At 33.8% G+C, this 19,741-nt stretch overlaps 1 protein-coding gene across 1 annotated transcript in view; it reads left to right on the top strand.

The window, feature by feature from the left end:
- Positions 1 to 3,030: 3,030 nt before the first annotated feature.
- Positions 3,031 to 19,741, top strand: part of LOC132274921 (myosin-8-like) — a 50,033-nt gene continuing 33,322 nt past the window's right edge. Inside the window, exons 1-20 of the mRNA XM_059776286.1 lie at positions 3,031 to 3,715; positions 4,997 to 5,125; positions 7,185 to 7,328; positions 7,595 to 7,740; positions 7,831 to 7,987; positions 8,136 to 8,194; positions 8,307 to 8,466; positions 11,452 to 11,601; positions 11,701 to 11,837; positions 11,943 to 12,089; positions 12,176 to 12,277; positions 14,225 to 14,282; positions 14,376 to 14,477; positions 17,393 to 17,430; positions 17,850 to 17,976; positions 18,086 to 18,253; positions 18,335 to 18,466; positions 18,564 to 18,673; positions 18,800 to 18,860; positions 19,477 to 19,654. Coding sequence (XP_059632269.1) covers positions 3,713 to 3,715; positions 4,997 to 5,125; positions 7,185 to 7,328; positions 7,595 to 7,740; positions 7,831 to 7,987; positions 8,136 to 8,194; positions 8,307 to 8,466; positions 11,452 to 11,601; positions 11,701 to 11,837; positions 11,943 to 12,089; positions 12,176 to 12,277; positions 14,225 to 14,282; positions 14,376 to 14,477; positions 17,393 to 17,430; positions 17,850 to 17,976; positions 18,086 to 18,253; positions 18,335 to 18,466; positions 18,564 to 18,673; positions 18,800 to 18,860; positions 19,477 to 19,654 — 2,308 coding nt within the window. The 5' untranslated portion in view covers positions 3,031 to 3,712. The remainder of the gene's footprint in view (positions 3,716 to 4,996; positions 5,126 to 7,184; positions 7,329 to 7,594; positions 7,741 to 7,830; positions 7,988 to 8,135; positions 8,195 to 8,306; positions 8,467 to 11,451; positions 11,602 to 11,700; positions 11,838 to 11,942; positions 12,090 to 12,175; positions 12,278 to 14,224; positions 14,283 to 14,375; positions 14,478 to 17,392; positions 17,431 to 17,849; positions 17,977 to 18,085; positions 18,254 to 18,334; positions 18,467 to 18,563; positions 18,674 to 18,799; positions 18,861 to 19,476; positions 19,655 to 19,741) is intronic.

Genomic DNA, 19,741 nt, shown 5'->3' with positions numbered 1-19,741 from the left:
ACACAGTTTTTCATGACGCGCACTCTGGGGTCCTAATGTCTGTTACCAACTCATGATAATGAAGGCTTCTCATGCCTTAATTGTTGACCAATATGAATTATATGATTGATGTGTATGGTCTTAACATTTATAGCACAAGTGAAGAGTTCTTTCAAAACTTATGCAAACTTGAACTAACTATCTCTTTAGCAATGACTTCACGTGTCAATTGTATATGAATGAAGTGCATAGTCTATTGCTAATGGATATAGGAGCATATGAATGATGATATGATATGCACGGTCCTATAGAGATGATTTTCAAATGAATTCATAAATACTTTGACATTGAATCTTAAACACTCACCATCCTATTTACCCTTTTTTTCAAGCTTTGTCGATGATCGTGTAGGTTTTGAGGTAGACTTGCTTTCTTCATTTATTTGAGCTGCTTTCTTGCTCGTTGTAGTCCAAGTTATCTTTGGATGGACTTTGCATTCGGTTCTTTGCAACTTCATTTTCCTTTGTATCCATTGCTTTCCATAGATGTGATTTTGAATAATGGAATACTTGGAATGATCTTTCGTGCTTCATTGAGGTCATCCTTTGAATGTGAATAATTTATAACACTCAATGTAAATATTAGTCCTTAAACACTATTAATGGTTTGTTATCATCAAAACCTCTAGATTATCCTTAGATGGAGTCCTTAAGGTCAACAGATGTTATGAGGAGAGAGAATGAAAAACAGAAAGAATGGGGAAAGTGGTGGCAATAACACCAATTTTTTTTTATTTTTTATTTTAAAGATAAGGGTTGCATTGGTGTCACGTTTTTATTGGTTTATGAAATTATCAACTGCCAAATCAGGTATAACTCTTAAAACGACGTAGTTTTAAGTAAGGGTAAATCTGTCTTTTAATAGACCAAGTTATCTACCGGAATGTAACAAATCAATAGTTTATGGGATTTTTTTGCAACAAAATCATAGTTCAAGGAGGTTTCTTATAATTCAAGAGGGTTAGTTGCAAAACCCCAATAATTAAGGGTTATTTTTGCATTTAATCCTAAAAATTATAATAGATTTATATTTATATGGATGGCTACGTATCATTATTCAACAGATTAAATTAATATTTTTCGAATTATAATAGTATTAGAGTCAAGTTCAGAAGTTCAGTTCTTAATCCATTAAAATGTTAAAAAACCTATAAGGAGTTTTATCACATTTCCAATTTTGTTAGCCTACCATAAAATGAGTTGATAAATAAAAGCACAAAACCCAAGTTTAGAAACTTTGCTTGACATTCAATTCATATTTCAATGATTATGACTTGGAGAGAGACATTACAACTGTGACATTTTGTCAAACTTGGTATTATATTACTTTTAATAAAAGCAACTAAGTATATTGCTAACTGGGATTTAAGATCAGTGACTAGAATGAATTAATCTACTAATAATTGATTTTCTCTAGTGCATTAAATAGATAACAATCAATATTTACATAACAATGACATGACATAATGTCGTGCACTAATACACCATCCAAAATATGTGACGTCTATTAATGAAAAGTTTAAAATTACTATCACACATTTATACCTATTTTTTTAAAATATTTCATTATGCAAGACAAATACGAAATATATGCATATATATAGTTATATTTTGACTTGAACCGTTAGAACTTATAATTAATAAATCTATATCTATACTATATATTATTAAAAGTGTAAAAAGTTTCGGTATTTCAGTATTTATTTATTAATATAAAAAATATTTATTAATTGATATAAAATGAATTAAAATAAAAGAATTTCTATAAAACTATCAAAACAACTAACACAAGTTACGTATTAAAATAAAATAGGTACTTATTTAATAAAATAATATATCAAATAATAAAATAAATTACCAATTAAAATTAAATAGGTAATTGTTTAATTGAAATTCAATTTAATAAAATAATTTACCAAATAATAAAATAAATTACCAATTAAAATTAAATAGGCAATTGTTTAATTGATATTCAATCAAGATGTTTCAAATCATTATTAAAACAACTAAACAAGTTACATATTAAAATAAAATAGGTAATTATTTAATAAAAGAACCTCTGACCTCTCTTTGAGAAGTAGGGGTTTGATACCGCTAGACCACTGGGCTGTTGGTAATTACCAAAAATTTATTACATGTACATTATTATTTGAATTGCATTACTCATGTTGATTTATTTTTTATTTTTATTTTTTGTGTTTGTTTAATTATGTTTTATTCTTTGAATTGCATTAATCATATTGATTTATTTTTATTTTTTATTTTGTGTTTGTTTAATTATGTCATGTAAGCATTTATTAACTAAACAAATAAGTTTTTTAATATTATATATTTCATTTTCTAATTATATACATATTATACAAATAATTGCAACCCTTTAAACTTGAGATTTTACTCTTAAATTTTAATCTTGACAATTCATTTCGCTTCTTAAATATTTAAAATTTTAATTACTCAAAAAAGTAACCAATCAATTATTTAAAAAAGTAAATTTATTTTGATAATTTTTACATAATTTTTTTAATTAAGATTATAAAATAACCTTTCATCATACATGTGTTTTAGCAGTAAACTTTAAAAAGGAATGGATGAAATCTATCAATTTCTTTCAATTTTCAGTCTTAAAAACAAATCACATCAGAACATTTACAACCATCATGTAAATACTCATACAACATATTTATTCAAAATATATAATTCTCATACAACATATTATATCAATACACAACATGATTAAAACGAAAAATGCAACCGCTCTTATATGTTGTTTGTATAGGTTACAACTTTTAGATGACTAAGGAGTTAGGTGCATCACAATTCGTAAGGGAGAATTTGCAAATTCTTGAAAATTGGGAGGAACGTTTTGCAATTTATCTAAAATCTAATTTAGACAAATGTGTTCTTTTCATTGCCCATATAGATTGATTCACACAGGCTGTAAATGCAACCATTGACGGCGAAAATAGAAACAGGTGAACTTGAATGACCATACAACGTAAATGCTCTCTCATGGCAATATCCGCAATTACACCAAACAGCGGGGGCTATTTGGGAACACGAATTGATGTCGCGTTTCGCCGTGTTGTTGTTGTTTTTGCTGTGATTTCTCCTAACAGAGGAGGAAGAACGCAGACGTAGAGAGAGAAACTAGAGAGAGAAACAAGACGAAGAAGGAGATAGAAAAAGAGAAGGAAAGGGAGAGAAAATACGGAGGGAAGAGAAAGTTGCAGAGGGTTTTGGTTTGGTTTTGGATCTTTAACACAAATAGAGATTAAATTCCACCACAAAAAAACCTCTGCAACACTTCCCTTTGATTCTAAACCCCTCGCATTGCATTTCACCAATTGGTACAGCTAGACAGAGAATTTGCAGAGGAAGAGCGAGATAGAGTCGTTTCTGGTGTATTTGATTCGAACCAAGCCTTCAACATCCAAATGCTGGATCTTTTGTACATGCATTGCCGTTGAATGCGACGAATGTTCTATGTTTTCTCCTGCATTCAAGAAAATATAGGGTTTTATTGCTTTGCCGTTGAATAATCTATGTTTTCACAGGCATTGAAGAAAATATAGGGTTGCATTGTTTTGCTGTTGAATTCGAGGAATAATCTATGTTTTCACCGGCATTGAAGAAAATATAGGGTTGCATTGCTCAATCACATTACTTCTTTAAAAATGGTATTGATTTTCATTCCCTTCCTTTTTCATTTAATCGTTATTTTTGTTGAGTTTTGAATTGTTTGTTTTTTGTTTTTGTTTTCTGGTGGAGTTTAATCAATTTTTGCTTAAATTTGAGTAATTTCTTTGATTAATTTGCAGAAATGAATATTTTGTTCATAGTTTGATTATTTATAACTGTATACAAAATCTGTATGGCAAGTATAGGATGCTTAGCTTGAAATTATAGTTTCGGTTTATAGCTTTAGGTGGGTTCATTGTAAATTTGTTGGAATAGGCTGTCCTGTATGGCATTGAAGTTAATATGCTACGTAGTATATTACCATACCTATGATATTCTTTCATACTACATTAAAAATGTATGGTATTTGCCTATACGTTGAACTCATTCTGTGGCTTCAGCTCACCAATTTGGTTGCTGATGACCGAACAAGTGTGTTATTGCATTAACTACTGATTAGTGTTGCAATGGTGGCCACAATGATATGCATTTCAAGCGCTTTTTGAAACAATAATACTTTGTTTTGGCCTTCTGTTTTTGGTATAGCTGTATAGCTTTTTCGTTTAAATGCATAGTTGTTAACTTATTGTATATATTTGAGATGGATCCATATGTATACCTGCAAAGGAAAACCAAACTCATTTAAGATTGTGATTTTTAGCTAATCTGGAAGACTAATAGTTATTTGGGGCCACTCTTAAATAAAATTTATCTTATCTTGTATATAATGATTGCTCTTCTTCTTCTTATTTATTTTTTTCTTTGCCTTTTTTTTCCTATTTCTTAAGCTAGGCTGTTTTATCTGGAAACTAGTATGAGCAGGAAAGGTGCTCAACTGTCATGCACAATATTACATGTTGTTTACCAATGGCAATACCTCATGTGGGAGAATATTTTTTGTATGAGGAATTGTGACAACGTTGGAAAGTTTCTGACTGAATTATTATCATAAAATGTCTGGATAAGTTTACTAAATCTTGTTGTGAATGTGATATTGTGATGTTTTTTTTCTTATTGCTAGCTTATCATGATGATGATAGCTTTAAATCATTCTACATATTCCATTCTTATCGACTACCTATTGGTGTGGGTTTGGATTCTTGTTTAAAGTTTTATGTATTTGAATTGAATTTTCTGTCATTACTGGTTGGGTACTGCATTCGATCCCATGTGTTCCTTTGCATGCATGCATAACAATTTTTGATTTGTACATCATATCTAGATATGGCAACCTATTGTAACTGAGGGATATATTAATGATCCTATCACTCACCACGCAGGCTGTTACAGTCCATATTCTGGTTGGATCTCATGTTTGGGTGGAGGATCCCGAGGAAGCTTGGATAGATGGGGAAGTTCTGGAAGCTAATGGTGAGGAGATTACAATAAATTGTACATCAGGGAAGACGGTGAGTGCTTCCTCTATGGGCTACCATTATGTTCTTGCAACAAATTGAGAGTTTATTGTTTGTGGTTTAAAATTTTAGCCCTATCTGTTGTTACTCCTATTTATCCACATTTATGGTGCCACACATAATGATTGATGTCAAATAATTTATTTACCAATCTTTTCTATTTTATTTTTTATTTTTTCCATTGATTACTTGTTGAATCTTTGCTGCTTGTGCGGAGACCTTACTGTCAATGTCAGTATGCAGTTAAATATGACGTGTGGACACCTCTTACTAGTACTTAAAGAAGGTGCTGTCTTGCCTGCTTGTATCTTTAGGTGGTTGCACCAGGGAATTGGGATCGATTCATTGCGACTGGCAAGGGGGATTATGGATGTGCAGAGCTACCCTGCTATTTAGTCATTTCTTAATGCTGGAACAAGATGCTATAACAAAAATAGATATTTAAAAATTCTTGAAATTGGAGCACTAATTCATGGTTAGGAAGCATTAACACGGGAGCAAAGGTCATTTTTGCAGTTTATGACACATGCCCGACATGAACGCGTCCCAGCATTAGTGGGACACGCAAAAAAGTGTTTTAAGTTTTTCTTTTTGGAGATGGGGCCAATATGCAATGAACACACAGGAACACGGTAAAAGGGATTTTTTTTTTTTTTTTTTTTAATGGTTATGGAAGTAAATGAAAGTTGAATTATGGATTTCAAAGAAAAATGGAAAAGAAGATAACACTTACATCTGACAGATTGTCTCCTCATTCACGATTTTTCACATTAAATGTGGGGCTAATTTGCCAAATTAAATGAGAGATTGGGTGGGGGTGGGGGGAAGATGGCGATAAAAGAAGAAGAAGGTTGAGGGGCTTGCAGCTAACAACCTTATTTTGACTAGCTGCTTGTCACACCTCAAGGCTCTTGCTGTATCAAATGAGGTCCAAATTCTCACTGCAATGAGATAAGCTCTATCCTCACCCCCTCGTCCTTTCTATTATTGTTTAATCATCATCTCTTTTACAGTTTAGTCCTTATTTTGAAAGTTAAGTGTAGAAGAAAAGAAATTGATTTTTAGAATACTAAACCCTAACACCTTTGAATTTGGTTGAAACAAGTAGCTCCTATTAAAACTGATAGTTGTTGGGACTTTTGAACTTGTGAACATATCACATCCTTTCTGTATCCCTACTTATTTTTTGCTTTTTGGTGACCTTAACCCTGAATTTTTAATTGAAGTGCTAGAATTTGAAATTATGCTGCACTGAATAGGTACTGAAAACTTCCATAGAACACCTCCCTTGGTACTTTCCACTCTTTGCGAAGATATGTGTTTACATTGATTGAGGCTTGGAGAGGCGTCTCTGTTGGCCAGAGATTGTTGGGATTTGATGCTTCGTTTATTTGGGGTTCATTGGCCAATGCCTTTTTCCTCTAGAGGGTTGATTGAGGCTTGGAGAGGCGTCTCTGTTGGGGCTGGCAAAAGGGATGCTTGGAGGGCTATGCCGCTTTGTATCTGGTGGTGTATTTGGCTTGAGAGAAATAGGAGATATTTTGACCGGAAAAAGAAGCCTGTTTCTATGCTTAAGTTCTTTGTTATTTCTACTCTTTTTTGTTGGGTTTCAGGGAGAGATTATAGATCTATGGAGGAAATTATTGTTTTTTTGGCCTCTATGAAGGTCTAAGGCGCCCTCTGGCCCTTGTGTTCCTTTTGTTTCTTTGGGTTTCGCTCCCCTTTTTGAGTGTTTTTAATAAAATCTTACTTATCAAAAAAAAAAAAAAATGTGTTTACATTGATCAGCAATATCGACCTTCTCTTATGATATGCAAAAACTCTAATTTGATAGACAGTTGTTATTATATAGAGTTGTTTTAACAGTATCCTTTCTTTCCTTATCTATATTAAAAAAAAAAACAGTATCCTTCCTTTCCTCGTTTCTGCCTCAATTAATAAGTTGTTCTTGAAATCTGTTGTCAGGGTCAATTTTATTTATTTATTTTTGGGACAATACAGAATTTAAAGATAGAGATATTTTTTAATGGATCCTGTTATGGTTATTCTGTAGGTTGTTGCTAACAAATCCAACGTCTATCCCAAAGATGTTGAAGCTCCTTCATGCGGCATGGATGATATGACAAAGCTGGCTTATCTGCATGAACCAGGGGTTCTGCAGAATTTAAGGTGTCGATATGACATGAATGAAATTTATGTGAGTATTTTTCAGATGATTTATGTGCATATCCCCCCCGCGTGTCTCTCTCTCTTCTCCCTCCTCTCCGTGTCTCTGTCTCTTCCTTTCCTTGCACAGTTCATCCATTCTGGATTGGTCTGTTCATGTTATTATTTTATATTGCATGAAATTATCTAGTTTTTATTTTGGCTAGCACTGCTGAGGAATTGCGCCTATTCTGCTGCATATATTGGATATCTTTGATGTCATTTTTACCAATTCTGATCCACCTAATGTTGTTCCAGACTTACACTGGTCACATATTGATTGCTGTGAATCCTTTCCAAAGACTACCTCATTTATATGATAATCATATGATGGGACAGTATAAAGGGGCAGTCTTTGGTGAGCTGAGCCCACACCCATTTGCTATTGCAGATGCTGCATACAGGTAGCCTATCATATTCTACTTTCAGACTCAAATATTGAGTGCTTTAGGATTCCTAATGTGCCTCACAGAACAAGAATAATTGGAATGTAGGCAGATGATTAATGAGGGAATAAGCCAGTCGATTTTGGTTAGTGGAGAAAGTGGAGCTGGTAAAACGGAATGCACCAAAACACTTATGCATTATCTTGCCTTTATGGGAGGGAGAGCCACAGCTGAGGGACGGACTGTGGAGCAGCAAGTTCTAGAGGTTAGAAAGTTGTGTTTTATCTTTGCTAGGTACCATTTAGAGTTGATGATTCTAATACTGGATTCTAGGATATTGTAACTTCTGCTTGTACCAATGAAAAATTACGTCTTGTTTTGATCTTTCCTTTACCTTTTTCTTTGTTTGGCAGTCCAATCCTGTTCTAGAAGCATTTGGAAATGCAAAGACTGTTAGAAACAATAATTCAAGGTGGGAAAACCTATTAACTAAGATGCAATTTCTTCTTTATTTTGAAATTGTCTATCATATCTATTTATCAACTAATCATATTTTGCCTGTAATGAATGTGTCATGATTGCAGTCGTTTTGGTAAGTTTGTGGAGATTCAGTTTGATCGACAGGGGAGGATTTCGGGAGCTGCCATCAGAACTTATTTGCTCGAGCGATCACGTGTTTGTCAAGTGTCTGATCCTGAGAGAAATTATCATTGCTTCTATATGCTTTGTGCTGCACCACCAGAGGTAATTTGTCTTTAGTATACTTACAGAATATTCTTCTTAGAGAAATTGGGGGTGCAGGACATTGTCCATAAAAGCTATATTACATGGACTTTCCAAAAATAGTTGAAGTACCCATGTCGGACAGACAATACTCAGACATGGGTATGAGATATGTGTCCGGCACTTTTGGCTGGACATTCACCTAAAAGGCATATTCAATGATTCTTCAAAACAAGTGAAATGCCTATATTAAACACTTGTTACTTAAAGAGATTATTTTACTGTATAAAATAAAATAGAGATATTAGATAATATGAATATTTAGCAATGTCCTTTTGTCCTTCTGTTTGGAAATTTGATATGTCTGACACTTGGATATATACCTGCCGACACACGTACCGGAGTTCAGGTAAAATAGCATAAAAGTTAATTGATGCTTAGTGTTTGCAGCACTTGTTTTTTAGGTTTATATTTCTGCATAACAACTATCATGATCACTATATTAGCTGATGGATTAGATATTTAACAACTTATGAAGCTTTAACTTCCAGCTAAGCCGTATTGACTTATTATTGTAACACACTAAAAACAAAGGAAATGCTTTGCACTGTGGTATTCATTAAGGATTCTATTATTCAGACCATTATTGATGCTTAAATGCTTTGTTCCAAATTCGCGCTTTCTTTGGCTTTTTTTTCTTTTTCTTTTTATTTCAATTTTTTTTTTTTTTTTTTTTTTTTTTTTTCCCGTGGCAAAGAACAACTTGAGGGAATTAGTACATTTTATGGCATTCACAATTTCATCAAATACACCTTGAGTTGAGCTTCTATTATGTATTAAATAAAGCCGCTTTGGAGATCCCATCTCAGGTTTGACTTTCAAGGAATTCCCTTGCAACCTTCGGATTAGCTTCCTATTTTCTCAGCGAATGAACTGACCCTTCTTCGACATACCTCCAAACCTTATGCGCAATAGAATGAGGAAAAGGAAACAGAAATCAAAGCTTTTTGTAATTTCATGTGGTAGTTTTTGGTTTGAATAATATAGATGATGGAGGTATTACTTGCAATATGAGGAGAATTCCAGGGGGTGCAAGCAAGGTGGATGCCTATCAATCAGATGATGACCAGTGACTCCTCAAGGTCTGGGTACTCGATGGTTAGGTGAATTGCCAACTCAAGGTCTTCTTTGATTATAGTGAAATTGTTAGGTAATAGGTTATGGTCTCTTAAATCAGGTCATAAGGCTATTTATAGTCTATGGGTAGACATAAATTGATGCTTGGAGTGATATGTAAATGGAGGCTGACGTTGGCAACTGTCCTCTTTTCAGTTGGATGGGACAACCTATGTGGTTCTGGGATTACTGCCTTAAGATGTGACCATAGCTAGGTATGGTGGTGATCATGATTACTGTAGGGGCCATATGTGTAATTAACGAAGTATGGTGTGAAAGTCATTAAATTGCTATGAGACACTATCAAGTTGGTCGTCACAGCCTATTAGGTTTGATTTATTTTAGAAGTTAGTGGTATTTCTCTTTCCTTATAGCAAGGTCAAGGTATGTTCAAGCATCGAGGAGAGGCTACCTTGAAGAATCCAAGAGTTCAGCCACAAAGCTAGATCTCCTAGGATTTCATAATACCATTGTTCATGACCTGTAGTTTGCGATGATGATTGATGACTAGCCATGCACCGAACTATAGAAGCCTCCCAGAGCTCCTAACTCAGGCAGCCACGAGGTGCATCAAGGTGCTATCAATCTACGAGTCTTTATGGCAAGACTTATCTGAGGAGAAGAGGTCTTTCCTATGGTCTTTGAGTCTTTAGTGGGCTTACTCAGGAGAAAGGGATCTTCATGACAAGGCTTATTTGAAAGTTATTGGATGAGATTTATTTGAGGAGAGGAGGTATTTTCCATGTATGTTCTTGTGCCTTGTGCTGAGTCTATTTAATAAAAGGTTCTTGCATTTGAATGCCTGTTCAGGAGGTTGGTCCCCATTGAAGATATTTGCTTGTAGGGAAGGCTAAACTTTGAGAGGTGCTCATCACGAGGTCAAGGGGATGTTGAGCAGACTCCCACTATACAGTACCTTTATTTCGACCAAGGGTTGAGGTATATGAGGCAGTAAAGGGAAAAAAGGGTTTCACCTAAGCCACCACACCAATGGGAGGTCAGGATAAAATTACCTTCTTGGATGCCACGTGTAGTTTAGAAGTCAAGTAGCCATCGTATATATAATCACTGACATTGGTTCGGGATAAAATTACTTCTTGTGCCTTTTTTATTTTCTTTTGTCTAATTTTTTGCCAAAATTGCATTAGTTATGTCAAGTCTTTAAAGTTCTTTCAGCGAATCTGAGACCAACATTCGGGCAAATAGAGGGGCATATGCTTTTGAGTGTTTTTGGAGGCCACTTCTGTCCTCCTGAAGTTTGATGGGGGTGCTTGGTTGGGGGAAGTTTCTTTTCATGAATGGTATTTTTTGCTTTCTTGTGTTGTGCCTCATGTATTTTCCTTGGTGGAATGATTTTTCACTCTCTTTTTGCTTGAATCTTTTTCCTATTGTAATAAAATCAGTTTCTTATAAGAACAAGAAGGGATGCGAATCTTTTGTCCCCTTCATTCACCCTATGACCCTAAGGTAGGTGCTCTGTGTGTGTTTTGGGTGCCTGGGGCCGGGGGGTTTAGTCTGAGTAACTTAACATGTGACTCTCCTTATTAGTTCTTGATTCTTTGAACAATAAATGAAAGTACCATATTTGCCTATGAAGCAGTTATTAAAATTCTGTTTTTCCCCTACCATCTAGAGGCTGTACAATAAATTTATTCATTATGTGTATACCAATTCAAGTAATACTATGTTGGGGGAAATTATGCTATTAATTTCCAAGCCGACTTTGTTATCCTTATTAGAGTCATAAATTCGGTATGATAGTGTCTGCTATGTTGATGGTTTGATGATGCTCCGTTTCTCAAATGTGCATTTCCTTATGCTTGCTAGCAGGATGTTGAGAGGTACAAACTAGGAAATCCAAGGACGTTCCATTATCTGAATCAATCAAATTGTTATGAGCTGGATGGAGTGGATGATTCTAAGGAGTACGTTGCAACAAGGAGGGCCATGGATATTGTTGGGATCAGTTCTGACGAGCAGGTTTTGATCTCTAGATATTATCTGTCTATTCGAATTAGTTATTGGTAGAGACATTCCATACCTTATCCCATGAAATTTGTTAAAAATTCCTTTTTGCAGGATGCAATATTCCGAGTTGTGGCTGCCGTTCTCCACTTGGGCAACATTGAATTTTCGAAGGGGAAGGAAATAGATGCTTCTGAACCTAAGGATGATAAATCTTGGTTCCATCTTAGAACTGCATCTGAGCTTTTCATGTAATGATCTTTTTATTCGATTTATGTTTTTTCTTAGATCCACATCATGTATTTTAATATCCCATGGGGTAAAAGGCAAATCCATGATTCGCAAGTGTCCTTCAGGTGTGATGAGAAGTCTCTTGAAGACTCCCTGTGCAAACGCGTGATTAATACTCGTGACGAGACCATAACGAAAGTCCTTGATCCAGATGCTGCAGCTGTCAGTAGAGATGCTTTGGCCAAAATTGTTTATTCTAGATTGTTTGATTGGTAAGTTTCACTTTAAAGGATCGAATTATTTATGACCCTTCATTTCTCGATCTTGATTTTATTGGTTGTCTATCTTTTTTAATCAGGATTGTGAACAAGATTAATAATTCTATCGGTCAAGATCCTGATTCAAAATTCTTAATTGGGGTTCTGGATATTTATGGATTCGAGAGTTTCAAGACAAACAGGTGCTTAAGCGGTATGCTTTTGTTTTCATCATTTACAGAGATCAATATCTTGCAGAGTTCTGCATGAAAACCTTATCTTTCATGTGATGGGAATATGCTATTGGGGCAATGAAAAATAAAAGGAAATGTTTTTGGTACATTTGAAACTTTTCAGATAATGGTGCCACTTCTAAGCTGGTTTGATGACTTATCATATTTCCTAAATTTATACACCCCCATACTGTCCTGGGTTGTTAACTTATGCAAACACTGCCGTTTCTAGTGTATTTGTGATGGTTCTGCTATAGGCAGGCTTGGTGGCTTTTGTATTGATGATGGTTGCTTGCCGAGATACTTTATGCTAAACAAATTTTGGACATTATGTTGTGTTACCCAAGAGGGAGAGAGAGGTGGGGAGGCATTGGATTGGGTCTTTGGAAAATAATGAGATTTAATCTGATGCCCTCTTGAGGCTTCCCAAATCCACTAAGGCTCTTCTTCACAGGTGAAGAGCAAACCTTTTACAAGGGGCTTCACAGCCTACACTTGTTCATTTATTGACCTCTCGTCTGACTGGAGCTTTGCAGCAAGTAATAATCTTTGCTGTCGAACTGCTAGGTACCGGGCCAAGTACTTCCCTTCACAGGTGGAGAGCAAACCTTTTACAAGTGGCTTCACAGCCCACTCTCTTCCAAAGTGAAATTCCCTTCACTTTACGGCCAAGGGTTACACCAACCCTTCTCTCACAACTTAAATGAATGAAGAAGACAGTTTGAAGTACAATGATAACTCTCTCAAGAGTGAATATGGCAATATAAGCTCACAAACCTAGAATTATTTATGAAAAATCAAGATAAAAGCTCAAATATAGGTTTTTCAATGATTGACCACAATGAAGGTATTTGTTACTCAGTATTGTCCAAGACATTGAGTATTTATAGTCCCTCACAAAATTTTATCCATTTGAAGCATTAAATGCGCGAGTAGGGGTAGTTGGAACTAGCTGTTATACTTTTGAATAGCAGAGTTAGGCGCCTAAGTCACTGGGTTAGGTGACCAAATCCTTGATGCCATTTTAGGGCTGGCTACTAGAATTCTCAGTTAAGTGCCTAAGTTTCTAAGTTAGGTGACTAAGTCCAATTGTCTCATTTTTGGCTCAGCTACTGGAATTTTCAGTTAGGCACCTAAGTCACTTGTTAGGAGGCTAAGTTCATTTGACTCAATTTTGGTGCTGCCACTGGAGTTTCTAATTAGGCGCTTAAGTCATTGAGTTAGGTGGCTAAGTCCATTTGGCTTAATTTTGGCACAACTACCGGAATTCTCAGTTAGGCTCCTAAGTGCTTTGGACAGTAAATTGAGTCATTTCCAGTCAAGTTAGTCGACTAAGTCAAACACTTGGGGGACTGTCACTTGAAGTATAAATTTGAAATCATTTTAAGACTAAAATGAGCTCTATCTTTTCTAATGACAGTCCATGGCCTACGTCAATGGGCTTAGGGACCTTTAAATGATATGTTTCAATTAAATTGAGGGTCCTACAGTCCACTAACTCAAGGTTTGTGTTCTTTGAAGGCTATGACAAACTTGAACCTCCTCAAAGTCAACATTGACCTTATAAAATGAATCCATTAAATTGATGGCCTATGTCAAGGAGTCTAGGGACCTTTCAATGATATGTCTCAATTTAGTTGATTGTCCTACAGTCTATTAAGTCAGAGTTGAGCTTCTGGTTCCTTCATCATATGGCTCAGATCCATTTTAGCTTTGCAATTGATCTTGATTTACTTGAGTTAATCAAATCATCTTGCTAAACACACTCTAGTTGAATATTAGCTTTACACTCCAATAGTTTGTCATATTGTATGGGTAACAGTTAGCTGTTCCATTTATGTGCATACTTGTTGGATTTTGAAGTCTGACACTGTCGAAGCTTCTTTTTGTTTGATTGTTTCTAATGGTTTTATGCAGCTTTGAGCAATTTTGTATCAATTTGACAAATGAAAAATTGCAGCAACATTTCAATCAGGTTTGTCGTTGGATATTTGCTTCATTGACTTGTAGCATTCCTCGACATTCCTAAAGTAAGTATACTAAATTAAAATGGCCTCAAATTTGGCAGCATGTTTTCAAGATGGAGCAGGAAGAATATACCAAAGAAGAAATTGACTGGAGTTATATTGAGTTTGTTGACAACCAAGACATTCTTGATCTTATTGAAAAGGTTTTGTGTGTTTATGTCACTGCCCCATTTTTTACTTTTTATTTTTGGTTTTCGTTTCTTATATCAGCTATGATTTTTATTTCCATCCAATTTCAAATTGGTTTCAATGTTTATGTTCCCTAGTAAATGACGCCCTTAGGACAATTTTAGCTCATTGATAATTGAAATGTTCTTTATCTCATTGAAAAGCTCTATGTGCATGTGTTTATCTTTATAGATTACTGCCTTAATTTTTTTTTTTGCAGATTTTCTCACTCTTACTTTATCAGCAATGACTTTTAGTGCCTTCAAATGTCAACTCACTTCTGTTTATAGTGAAGTTTTAAGCTCATCTACCTACTCAAAAAATATATTTTTTTGGTTTATCTGTTTCTTTTTGGAGCTTGCAATTCCTTTCTAGAGAATGGTCCATGTTATAGTTTTATCTCTTGATAGTATAGGATCCTGTTGTCTTTTCTTTTTAAACTCCACCCCAAACCCCCTTCAGATTTTGTTTCCTCGTTTATTTTTTATTTCTTATGATTTTATTGTTTTGGTTTCTTCAATTTTAAACCCCATCACTATCCTCAGAAGTTCGGATCAACTATCTAACTTAGTTACTTCGAAAGTGGGTTGAAGTTTGACAGCTCAAGAAGTGAATTAAGTTATACAACTATTAAATTTTCATTAAACTTCAAAACCATATTGTTAACCACCATCTACGTACTCTAAAAGCTTAAACCGTTAGAGAGGATGTATTTAATATTTAGATCCTCTAACACACCCCCTCACTTGTGGCCTCCTTTTTGGTCCAAAACGTGTTTTCAATTTTAATTATCAGCGTGAGGTGAGGTTTGAACTTGAGACCTTTGGCTCTGATTCCATGTTAACCACCATCTACGTATTCTAAAAGCTTAAGCTATTAGAGAGGATGTAACTTTATTACCTAAACCAACACATACAGATATGCAATTTCAAATCAGGTAAGGTATCAAAATAAGCTGACTGTGTAATGATCTAATTTTATGATGAAAATGGAACGGAGATGTGAAATTGTTTCCTTGATTGGTGTAGGTAGTTAGTTATTAAGATTGCGTTCACTAATGAGAAACGTTTCTTATTTTCTGTTGCCAACTCTCAAAAAGGCAAAACAAAAACAAAAATCATGTTTAATAATTTGTTTTCGTTTTTTATAATCGAAAACGTTTCTCTTTTTTGTGAAGAAAAGCGGAAATATAAAAAAGTTGTTTCCACTGCTGAAAACGTTTTCACTATTGTTACTATACAAACACTATTCATTTCAAACAAAATACATATTATTCATGTTATATATTAATGCTACATATTAATTATTAATAAAAAAATATATTTTTAATATATAAATATTATATAATAATGTAAATTATTTTATTTAATAATAAATATAGTTTAATAAATAATATATTATATAATAGTGTAAATTATTTTTTGAGATAATAATATTTATGATTTATTATTTATTTTTATTTATTTTATAGTACTATATACTTATACTTTTATTTAATTTATATTATTATATATCATATCTATATTATATTATATGTAACTTATCAAAAAAAAATCTATATTATATTATATGTAAATATTAAATTATAATTAATTTATAATATTATAATGCATTATATATTTTATTACATATAGGATATATTATTTAATATTTTTTATTTATTATAATATACTATATGCTTAATATGTGATGTATCACATAATAAATGTATACATGAACGTTTTTGTGTTAGTATATCTTATTTTATACTTATTTATTGGGTATTATTAAGATTTGTGATTTTAAATTAGATATTATATTTATTATCATGCATTAATTATTATTAGTATTTTTTGATAAGTAAATATATCATGCATTAATTATTGTTAATATTTGTGAAATAATTGAATTGCATACATTCTCCATATTTTAAGGCTTTATGGAACAAATGAAAAAATAAAAAATAAAATAAATATTTTTAAATAATTGTGCATCTTGTAACAAAAATGTATTACTAAACACTGTTACTGATTTCAGTTTTCCAAATTGTGGCAACAACAAAGGTTAATAAACGCCATTTCACTTTTCTTGTTTTCACTCCGAAAAGCAAAATTTTGTTTCTGTTTCTTGCAACAACAAAAACAAAAAACGTTTCACATTAGTGAACTCAGCCTAGATTTATCTGTCTTTTTTTCTTTCTTTTCTTTCTTCTTATTTATTTATTTATGTAACTGGAAGTGTGAAGTTATTTATTTATTTTTTATCTCCTTTACTAGCTTCTTGACAGAATGTAGAGAACTATATTATTTTTTTTGAGTGGCTTACATTTTTTAGCAATTCTGTCTTCACCACTAAATCATAGTCCTAGATCATCAATTTCTGACTATTTGATGGCCATTCTCTGATATTTCTCTTGTTGTTTGATTTTAGTGCCGTCTCTTCATGTTATTTATCCTGTGTAACCTAACTGTATGCAAACAAAGAAATCTTTGTAACAAGGACAGGGGAATGCGTGTCATCGTTTACCATGGGCATAAGATGTGGCATAACTACCTTGTGATAGAATGAGATGCAAAATGGATGTTGCTGTCTTTGGAGTCAACTGACATGACATGGAAAAATTTAAGGATGACAAGTTTACTAATGTTCACTTCCCACTCCCAAAAATTTGGAGTTATTTCATTGTGATTCTATTAAATTTTGGCTATACAGCTGTTGCTTGTAATAGGAGTCATGTTTTAATTGAGCATAATCTTTTTTCTTGTTTTTATATATACATAGCTTCTTTTCCTCTTAGTCGCTCTCTTCAGAAGAAGAAAGAGATCTGGTGTTTAATTATAATGTAACTTATTGTTGTTGTTAGTGGTACATTTGTGTTTCACATATCTAATATATCCTTTTATTGCTTCAGAAACCTGGTGGCATCATTGCTCTTCTGGACGAGGCTTGGTATGTCAGAATTTGAAACAAAAATTACCATTATTTCCTTTATTTTATCATATAAAAAATTTATCGAGTCCTTAAAGTATTAGGATCTGTTTGGATGTTCACTCGAACTGAATGGCCTCATTCACTTTAAAAAAGCATTTAAAGGTAGAAATTCAGCATATTGAATAGTTGCAACTGGGAAAATGATAATCGTGAAAACTCTTGTTTAATTTCTTTGAAGGAAACATACAAGTGACCATGCAGGAAGAAATGCATTGAAGTTTTTTATTTTTGTAAATGGCTCTGTTCAAGATGAAGGATTTGTCCATTAATCTGCTGTGTAACTTGTGAATGAAGTTAATTATATTCAAGGATGTCCAAATAGGCTATTAATTAAAAATTTGGCTTCATATTTGAGATCCTGACTTATTTCTTTGTAGCATGTTTCCAAGATCAACACATGAAACATTCGCACAAAAGCTATACCAGACATTCAAAGATCATAAACGTTTCAGCAAGCCAAAATTATCAAGTACGGACTTCACCATTCGTCATTATGCCGGCGATGTAAGTATCTTCTTTTCCTCAGGGTAGTTTGCCAGACTTGTCAATTTCATACCTTGAGGGAGACATAACAACTTAGTATATTTTTTTATGGAGACGATTCTGATTTCAGGTCACTTATCAAACTGACTTCTTTTTGGATAAGAACAAGGACTATGTTGTTGCAGAACATCAAGCCCTGTTGAGTGCTTCAAAGTGCTCCTTTGTGTCAGGCCTGTTCCCACATTTATCTGAGGAATCTTCAAAATCAAAGTTCTCATCGATAGGTTCTCGGTTTAAGGTCTGTCTTTGTTCTAATAAAGCAAACTGTCTGTTGGTTTGTCACTTTTTGAGATTTATTCCTTTCTTGTACTTCATACAGCAACAATTGCAAGCTTTGCTTGAAACACTTAGTGCCACTGAGCCACACTACATTCGTTGTGTAAAGCCAAATAATCTTCTGAAGCCATCAATCTTTGAGAATTCTAATATACTGCAACAACTCCGTTGTGGGGTAAGTTTAACACTGGAGGTCTTTTCATGTGTACCATCTTCCTGATAAACTTGTTTCATCTGCTTGGATTATGAACTTGATATATTTCTCACACCAGGGAGTTATGGAAGCAATTAGGATCAGTTGTGCTGGATATCCCACTAGGAGAGCATTTGATGAATTCATTGGCCGTTTCGGCATCCTAGCACCTGGTGTTTTGGATGGACGGTAGTCTCATTAACTTTGCTGGAGTTCATCAAGTGCTTTATATTCCTATATTATACTTGGTTATGTGGCATTAAATTCATTTGAAACTGTATTAACTTTATTTTATATTAATGTATTCATTAATAGTTGTAATGAGGTCACTGCTTCCAAGAAGCTTCTAGAGAAGGCGGGCCTTGAAGGTTATCAGGTATATTTCATCATTTAGATTTAAGCTTGTTCTGTAAATGATTTGATGCTGAGTTTTACTTGTAGTTGTTAGATGATTCTTAAATTAACTATTTTTTGTAATATCAGTGTATTAGTATCTGACATCAGAAACATCAGTCACTTACGCATAGATTGGGACATGAACTTAGGTATGATAGTTGGGTGTTGGTGTGCTAATAGGTGTTAATTCATTTAATCCTTGGATTTTAGGTCACGAGGGAACTGATCAGTTGTCAAAGTATCAGATATTTTTTCCTTACCCTACCAAATATGATGTGTCTGTGAAGAGCCTCCAACATGAGTGCTTTACTCATTTTGAATTACTTTGACATCAGGGGAAATTCTACATGTTCTGCTGTATTTGTTGAACATGCTTATTATGTATATTTCACATCAGGCATTCGGACAAATATCCCATACCCATATTGATGTCCTGTTGTGTCCGATACAAACGCTTCACCTATTAACAGCAGTTACAGCAGTATTGATTGGAGATTATTTTCACAACACCATTATTTTTTATCCTTTACCCGATCCAAATATTTATTCTGAGTAGGCTTTGCAGAGGCAGTTTAATTGATATTAATATATTGCAGATTGGTAAAACAAAAGTTTTTCTTAGAGCTGGTCAGATGGCAGAACTAGATGCTCGTAGGAATGAGGTCTTAGGAAGGTCCGCATGCATTATCCAGAGTAATGTTCGTTCATATTTCGGATGCAAAAAATTTATGTTGTTGCGGATGGCTGCCATACAAATCGAAGCTCTGTGTAGAGGTATTAAGTTGTTTAAGATGTATGCATCTTGATGACTGCTGTGAGATTATAAGTTTGAAATTTGGTTCCAACAAGTTGAAATTCTGA

Source organism: Cornus florida, unplaced genomic scaffold (assembly GCF_030987335.1).
Source record: "Cornus florida cultivar Cherokee Brave unplaced genomic scaffold, ASM3098733v1 CherokeeBrave_3.0.0_Hap2_Chr09, whole genome shotgun sequence".
Taxonomy (NCBI): Eukaryota; Viridiplantae; Streptophyta; class Magnoliopsida; order Cornales; family Cornaceae; genus Cornus; species Cornus florida.
This window is presented reverse-complemented; position numbering and strand designations above follow the sequence as displayed.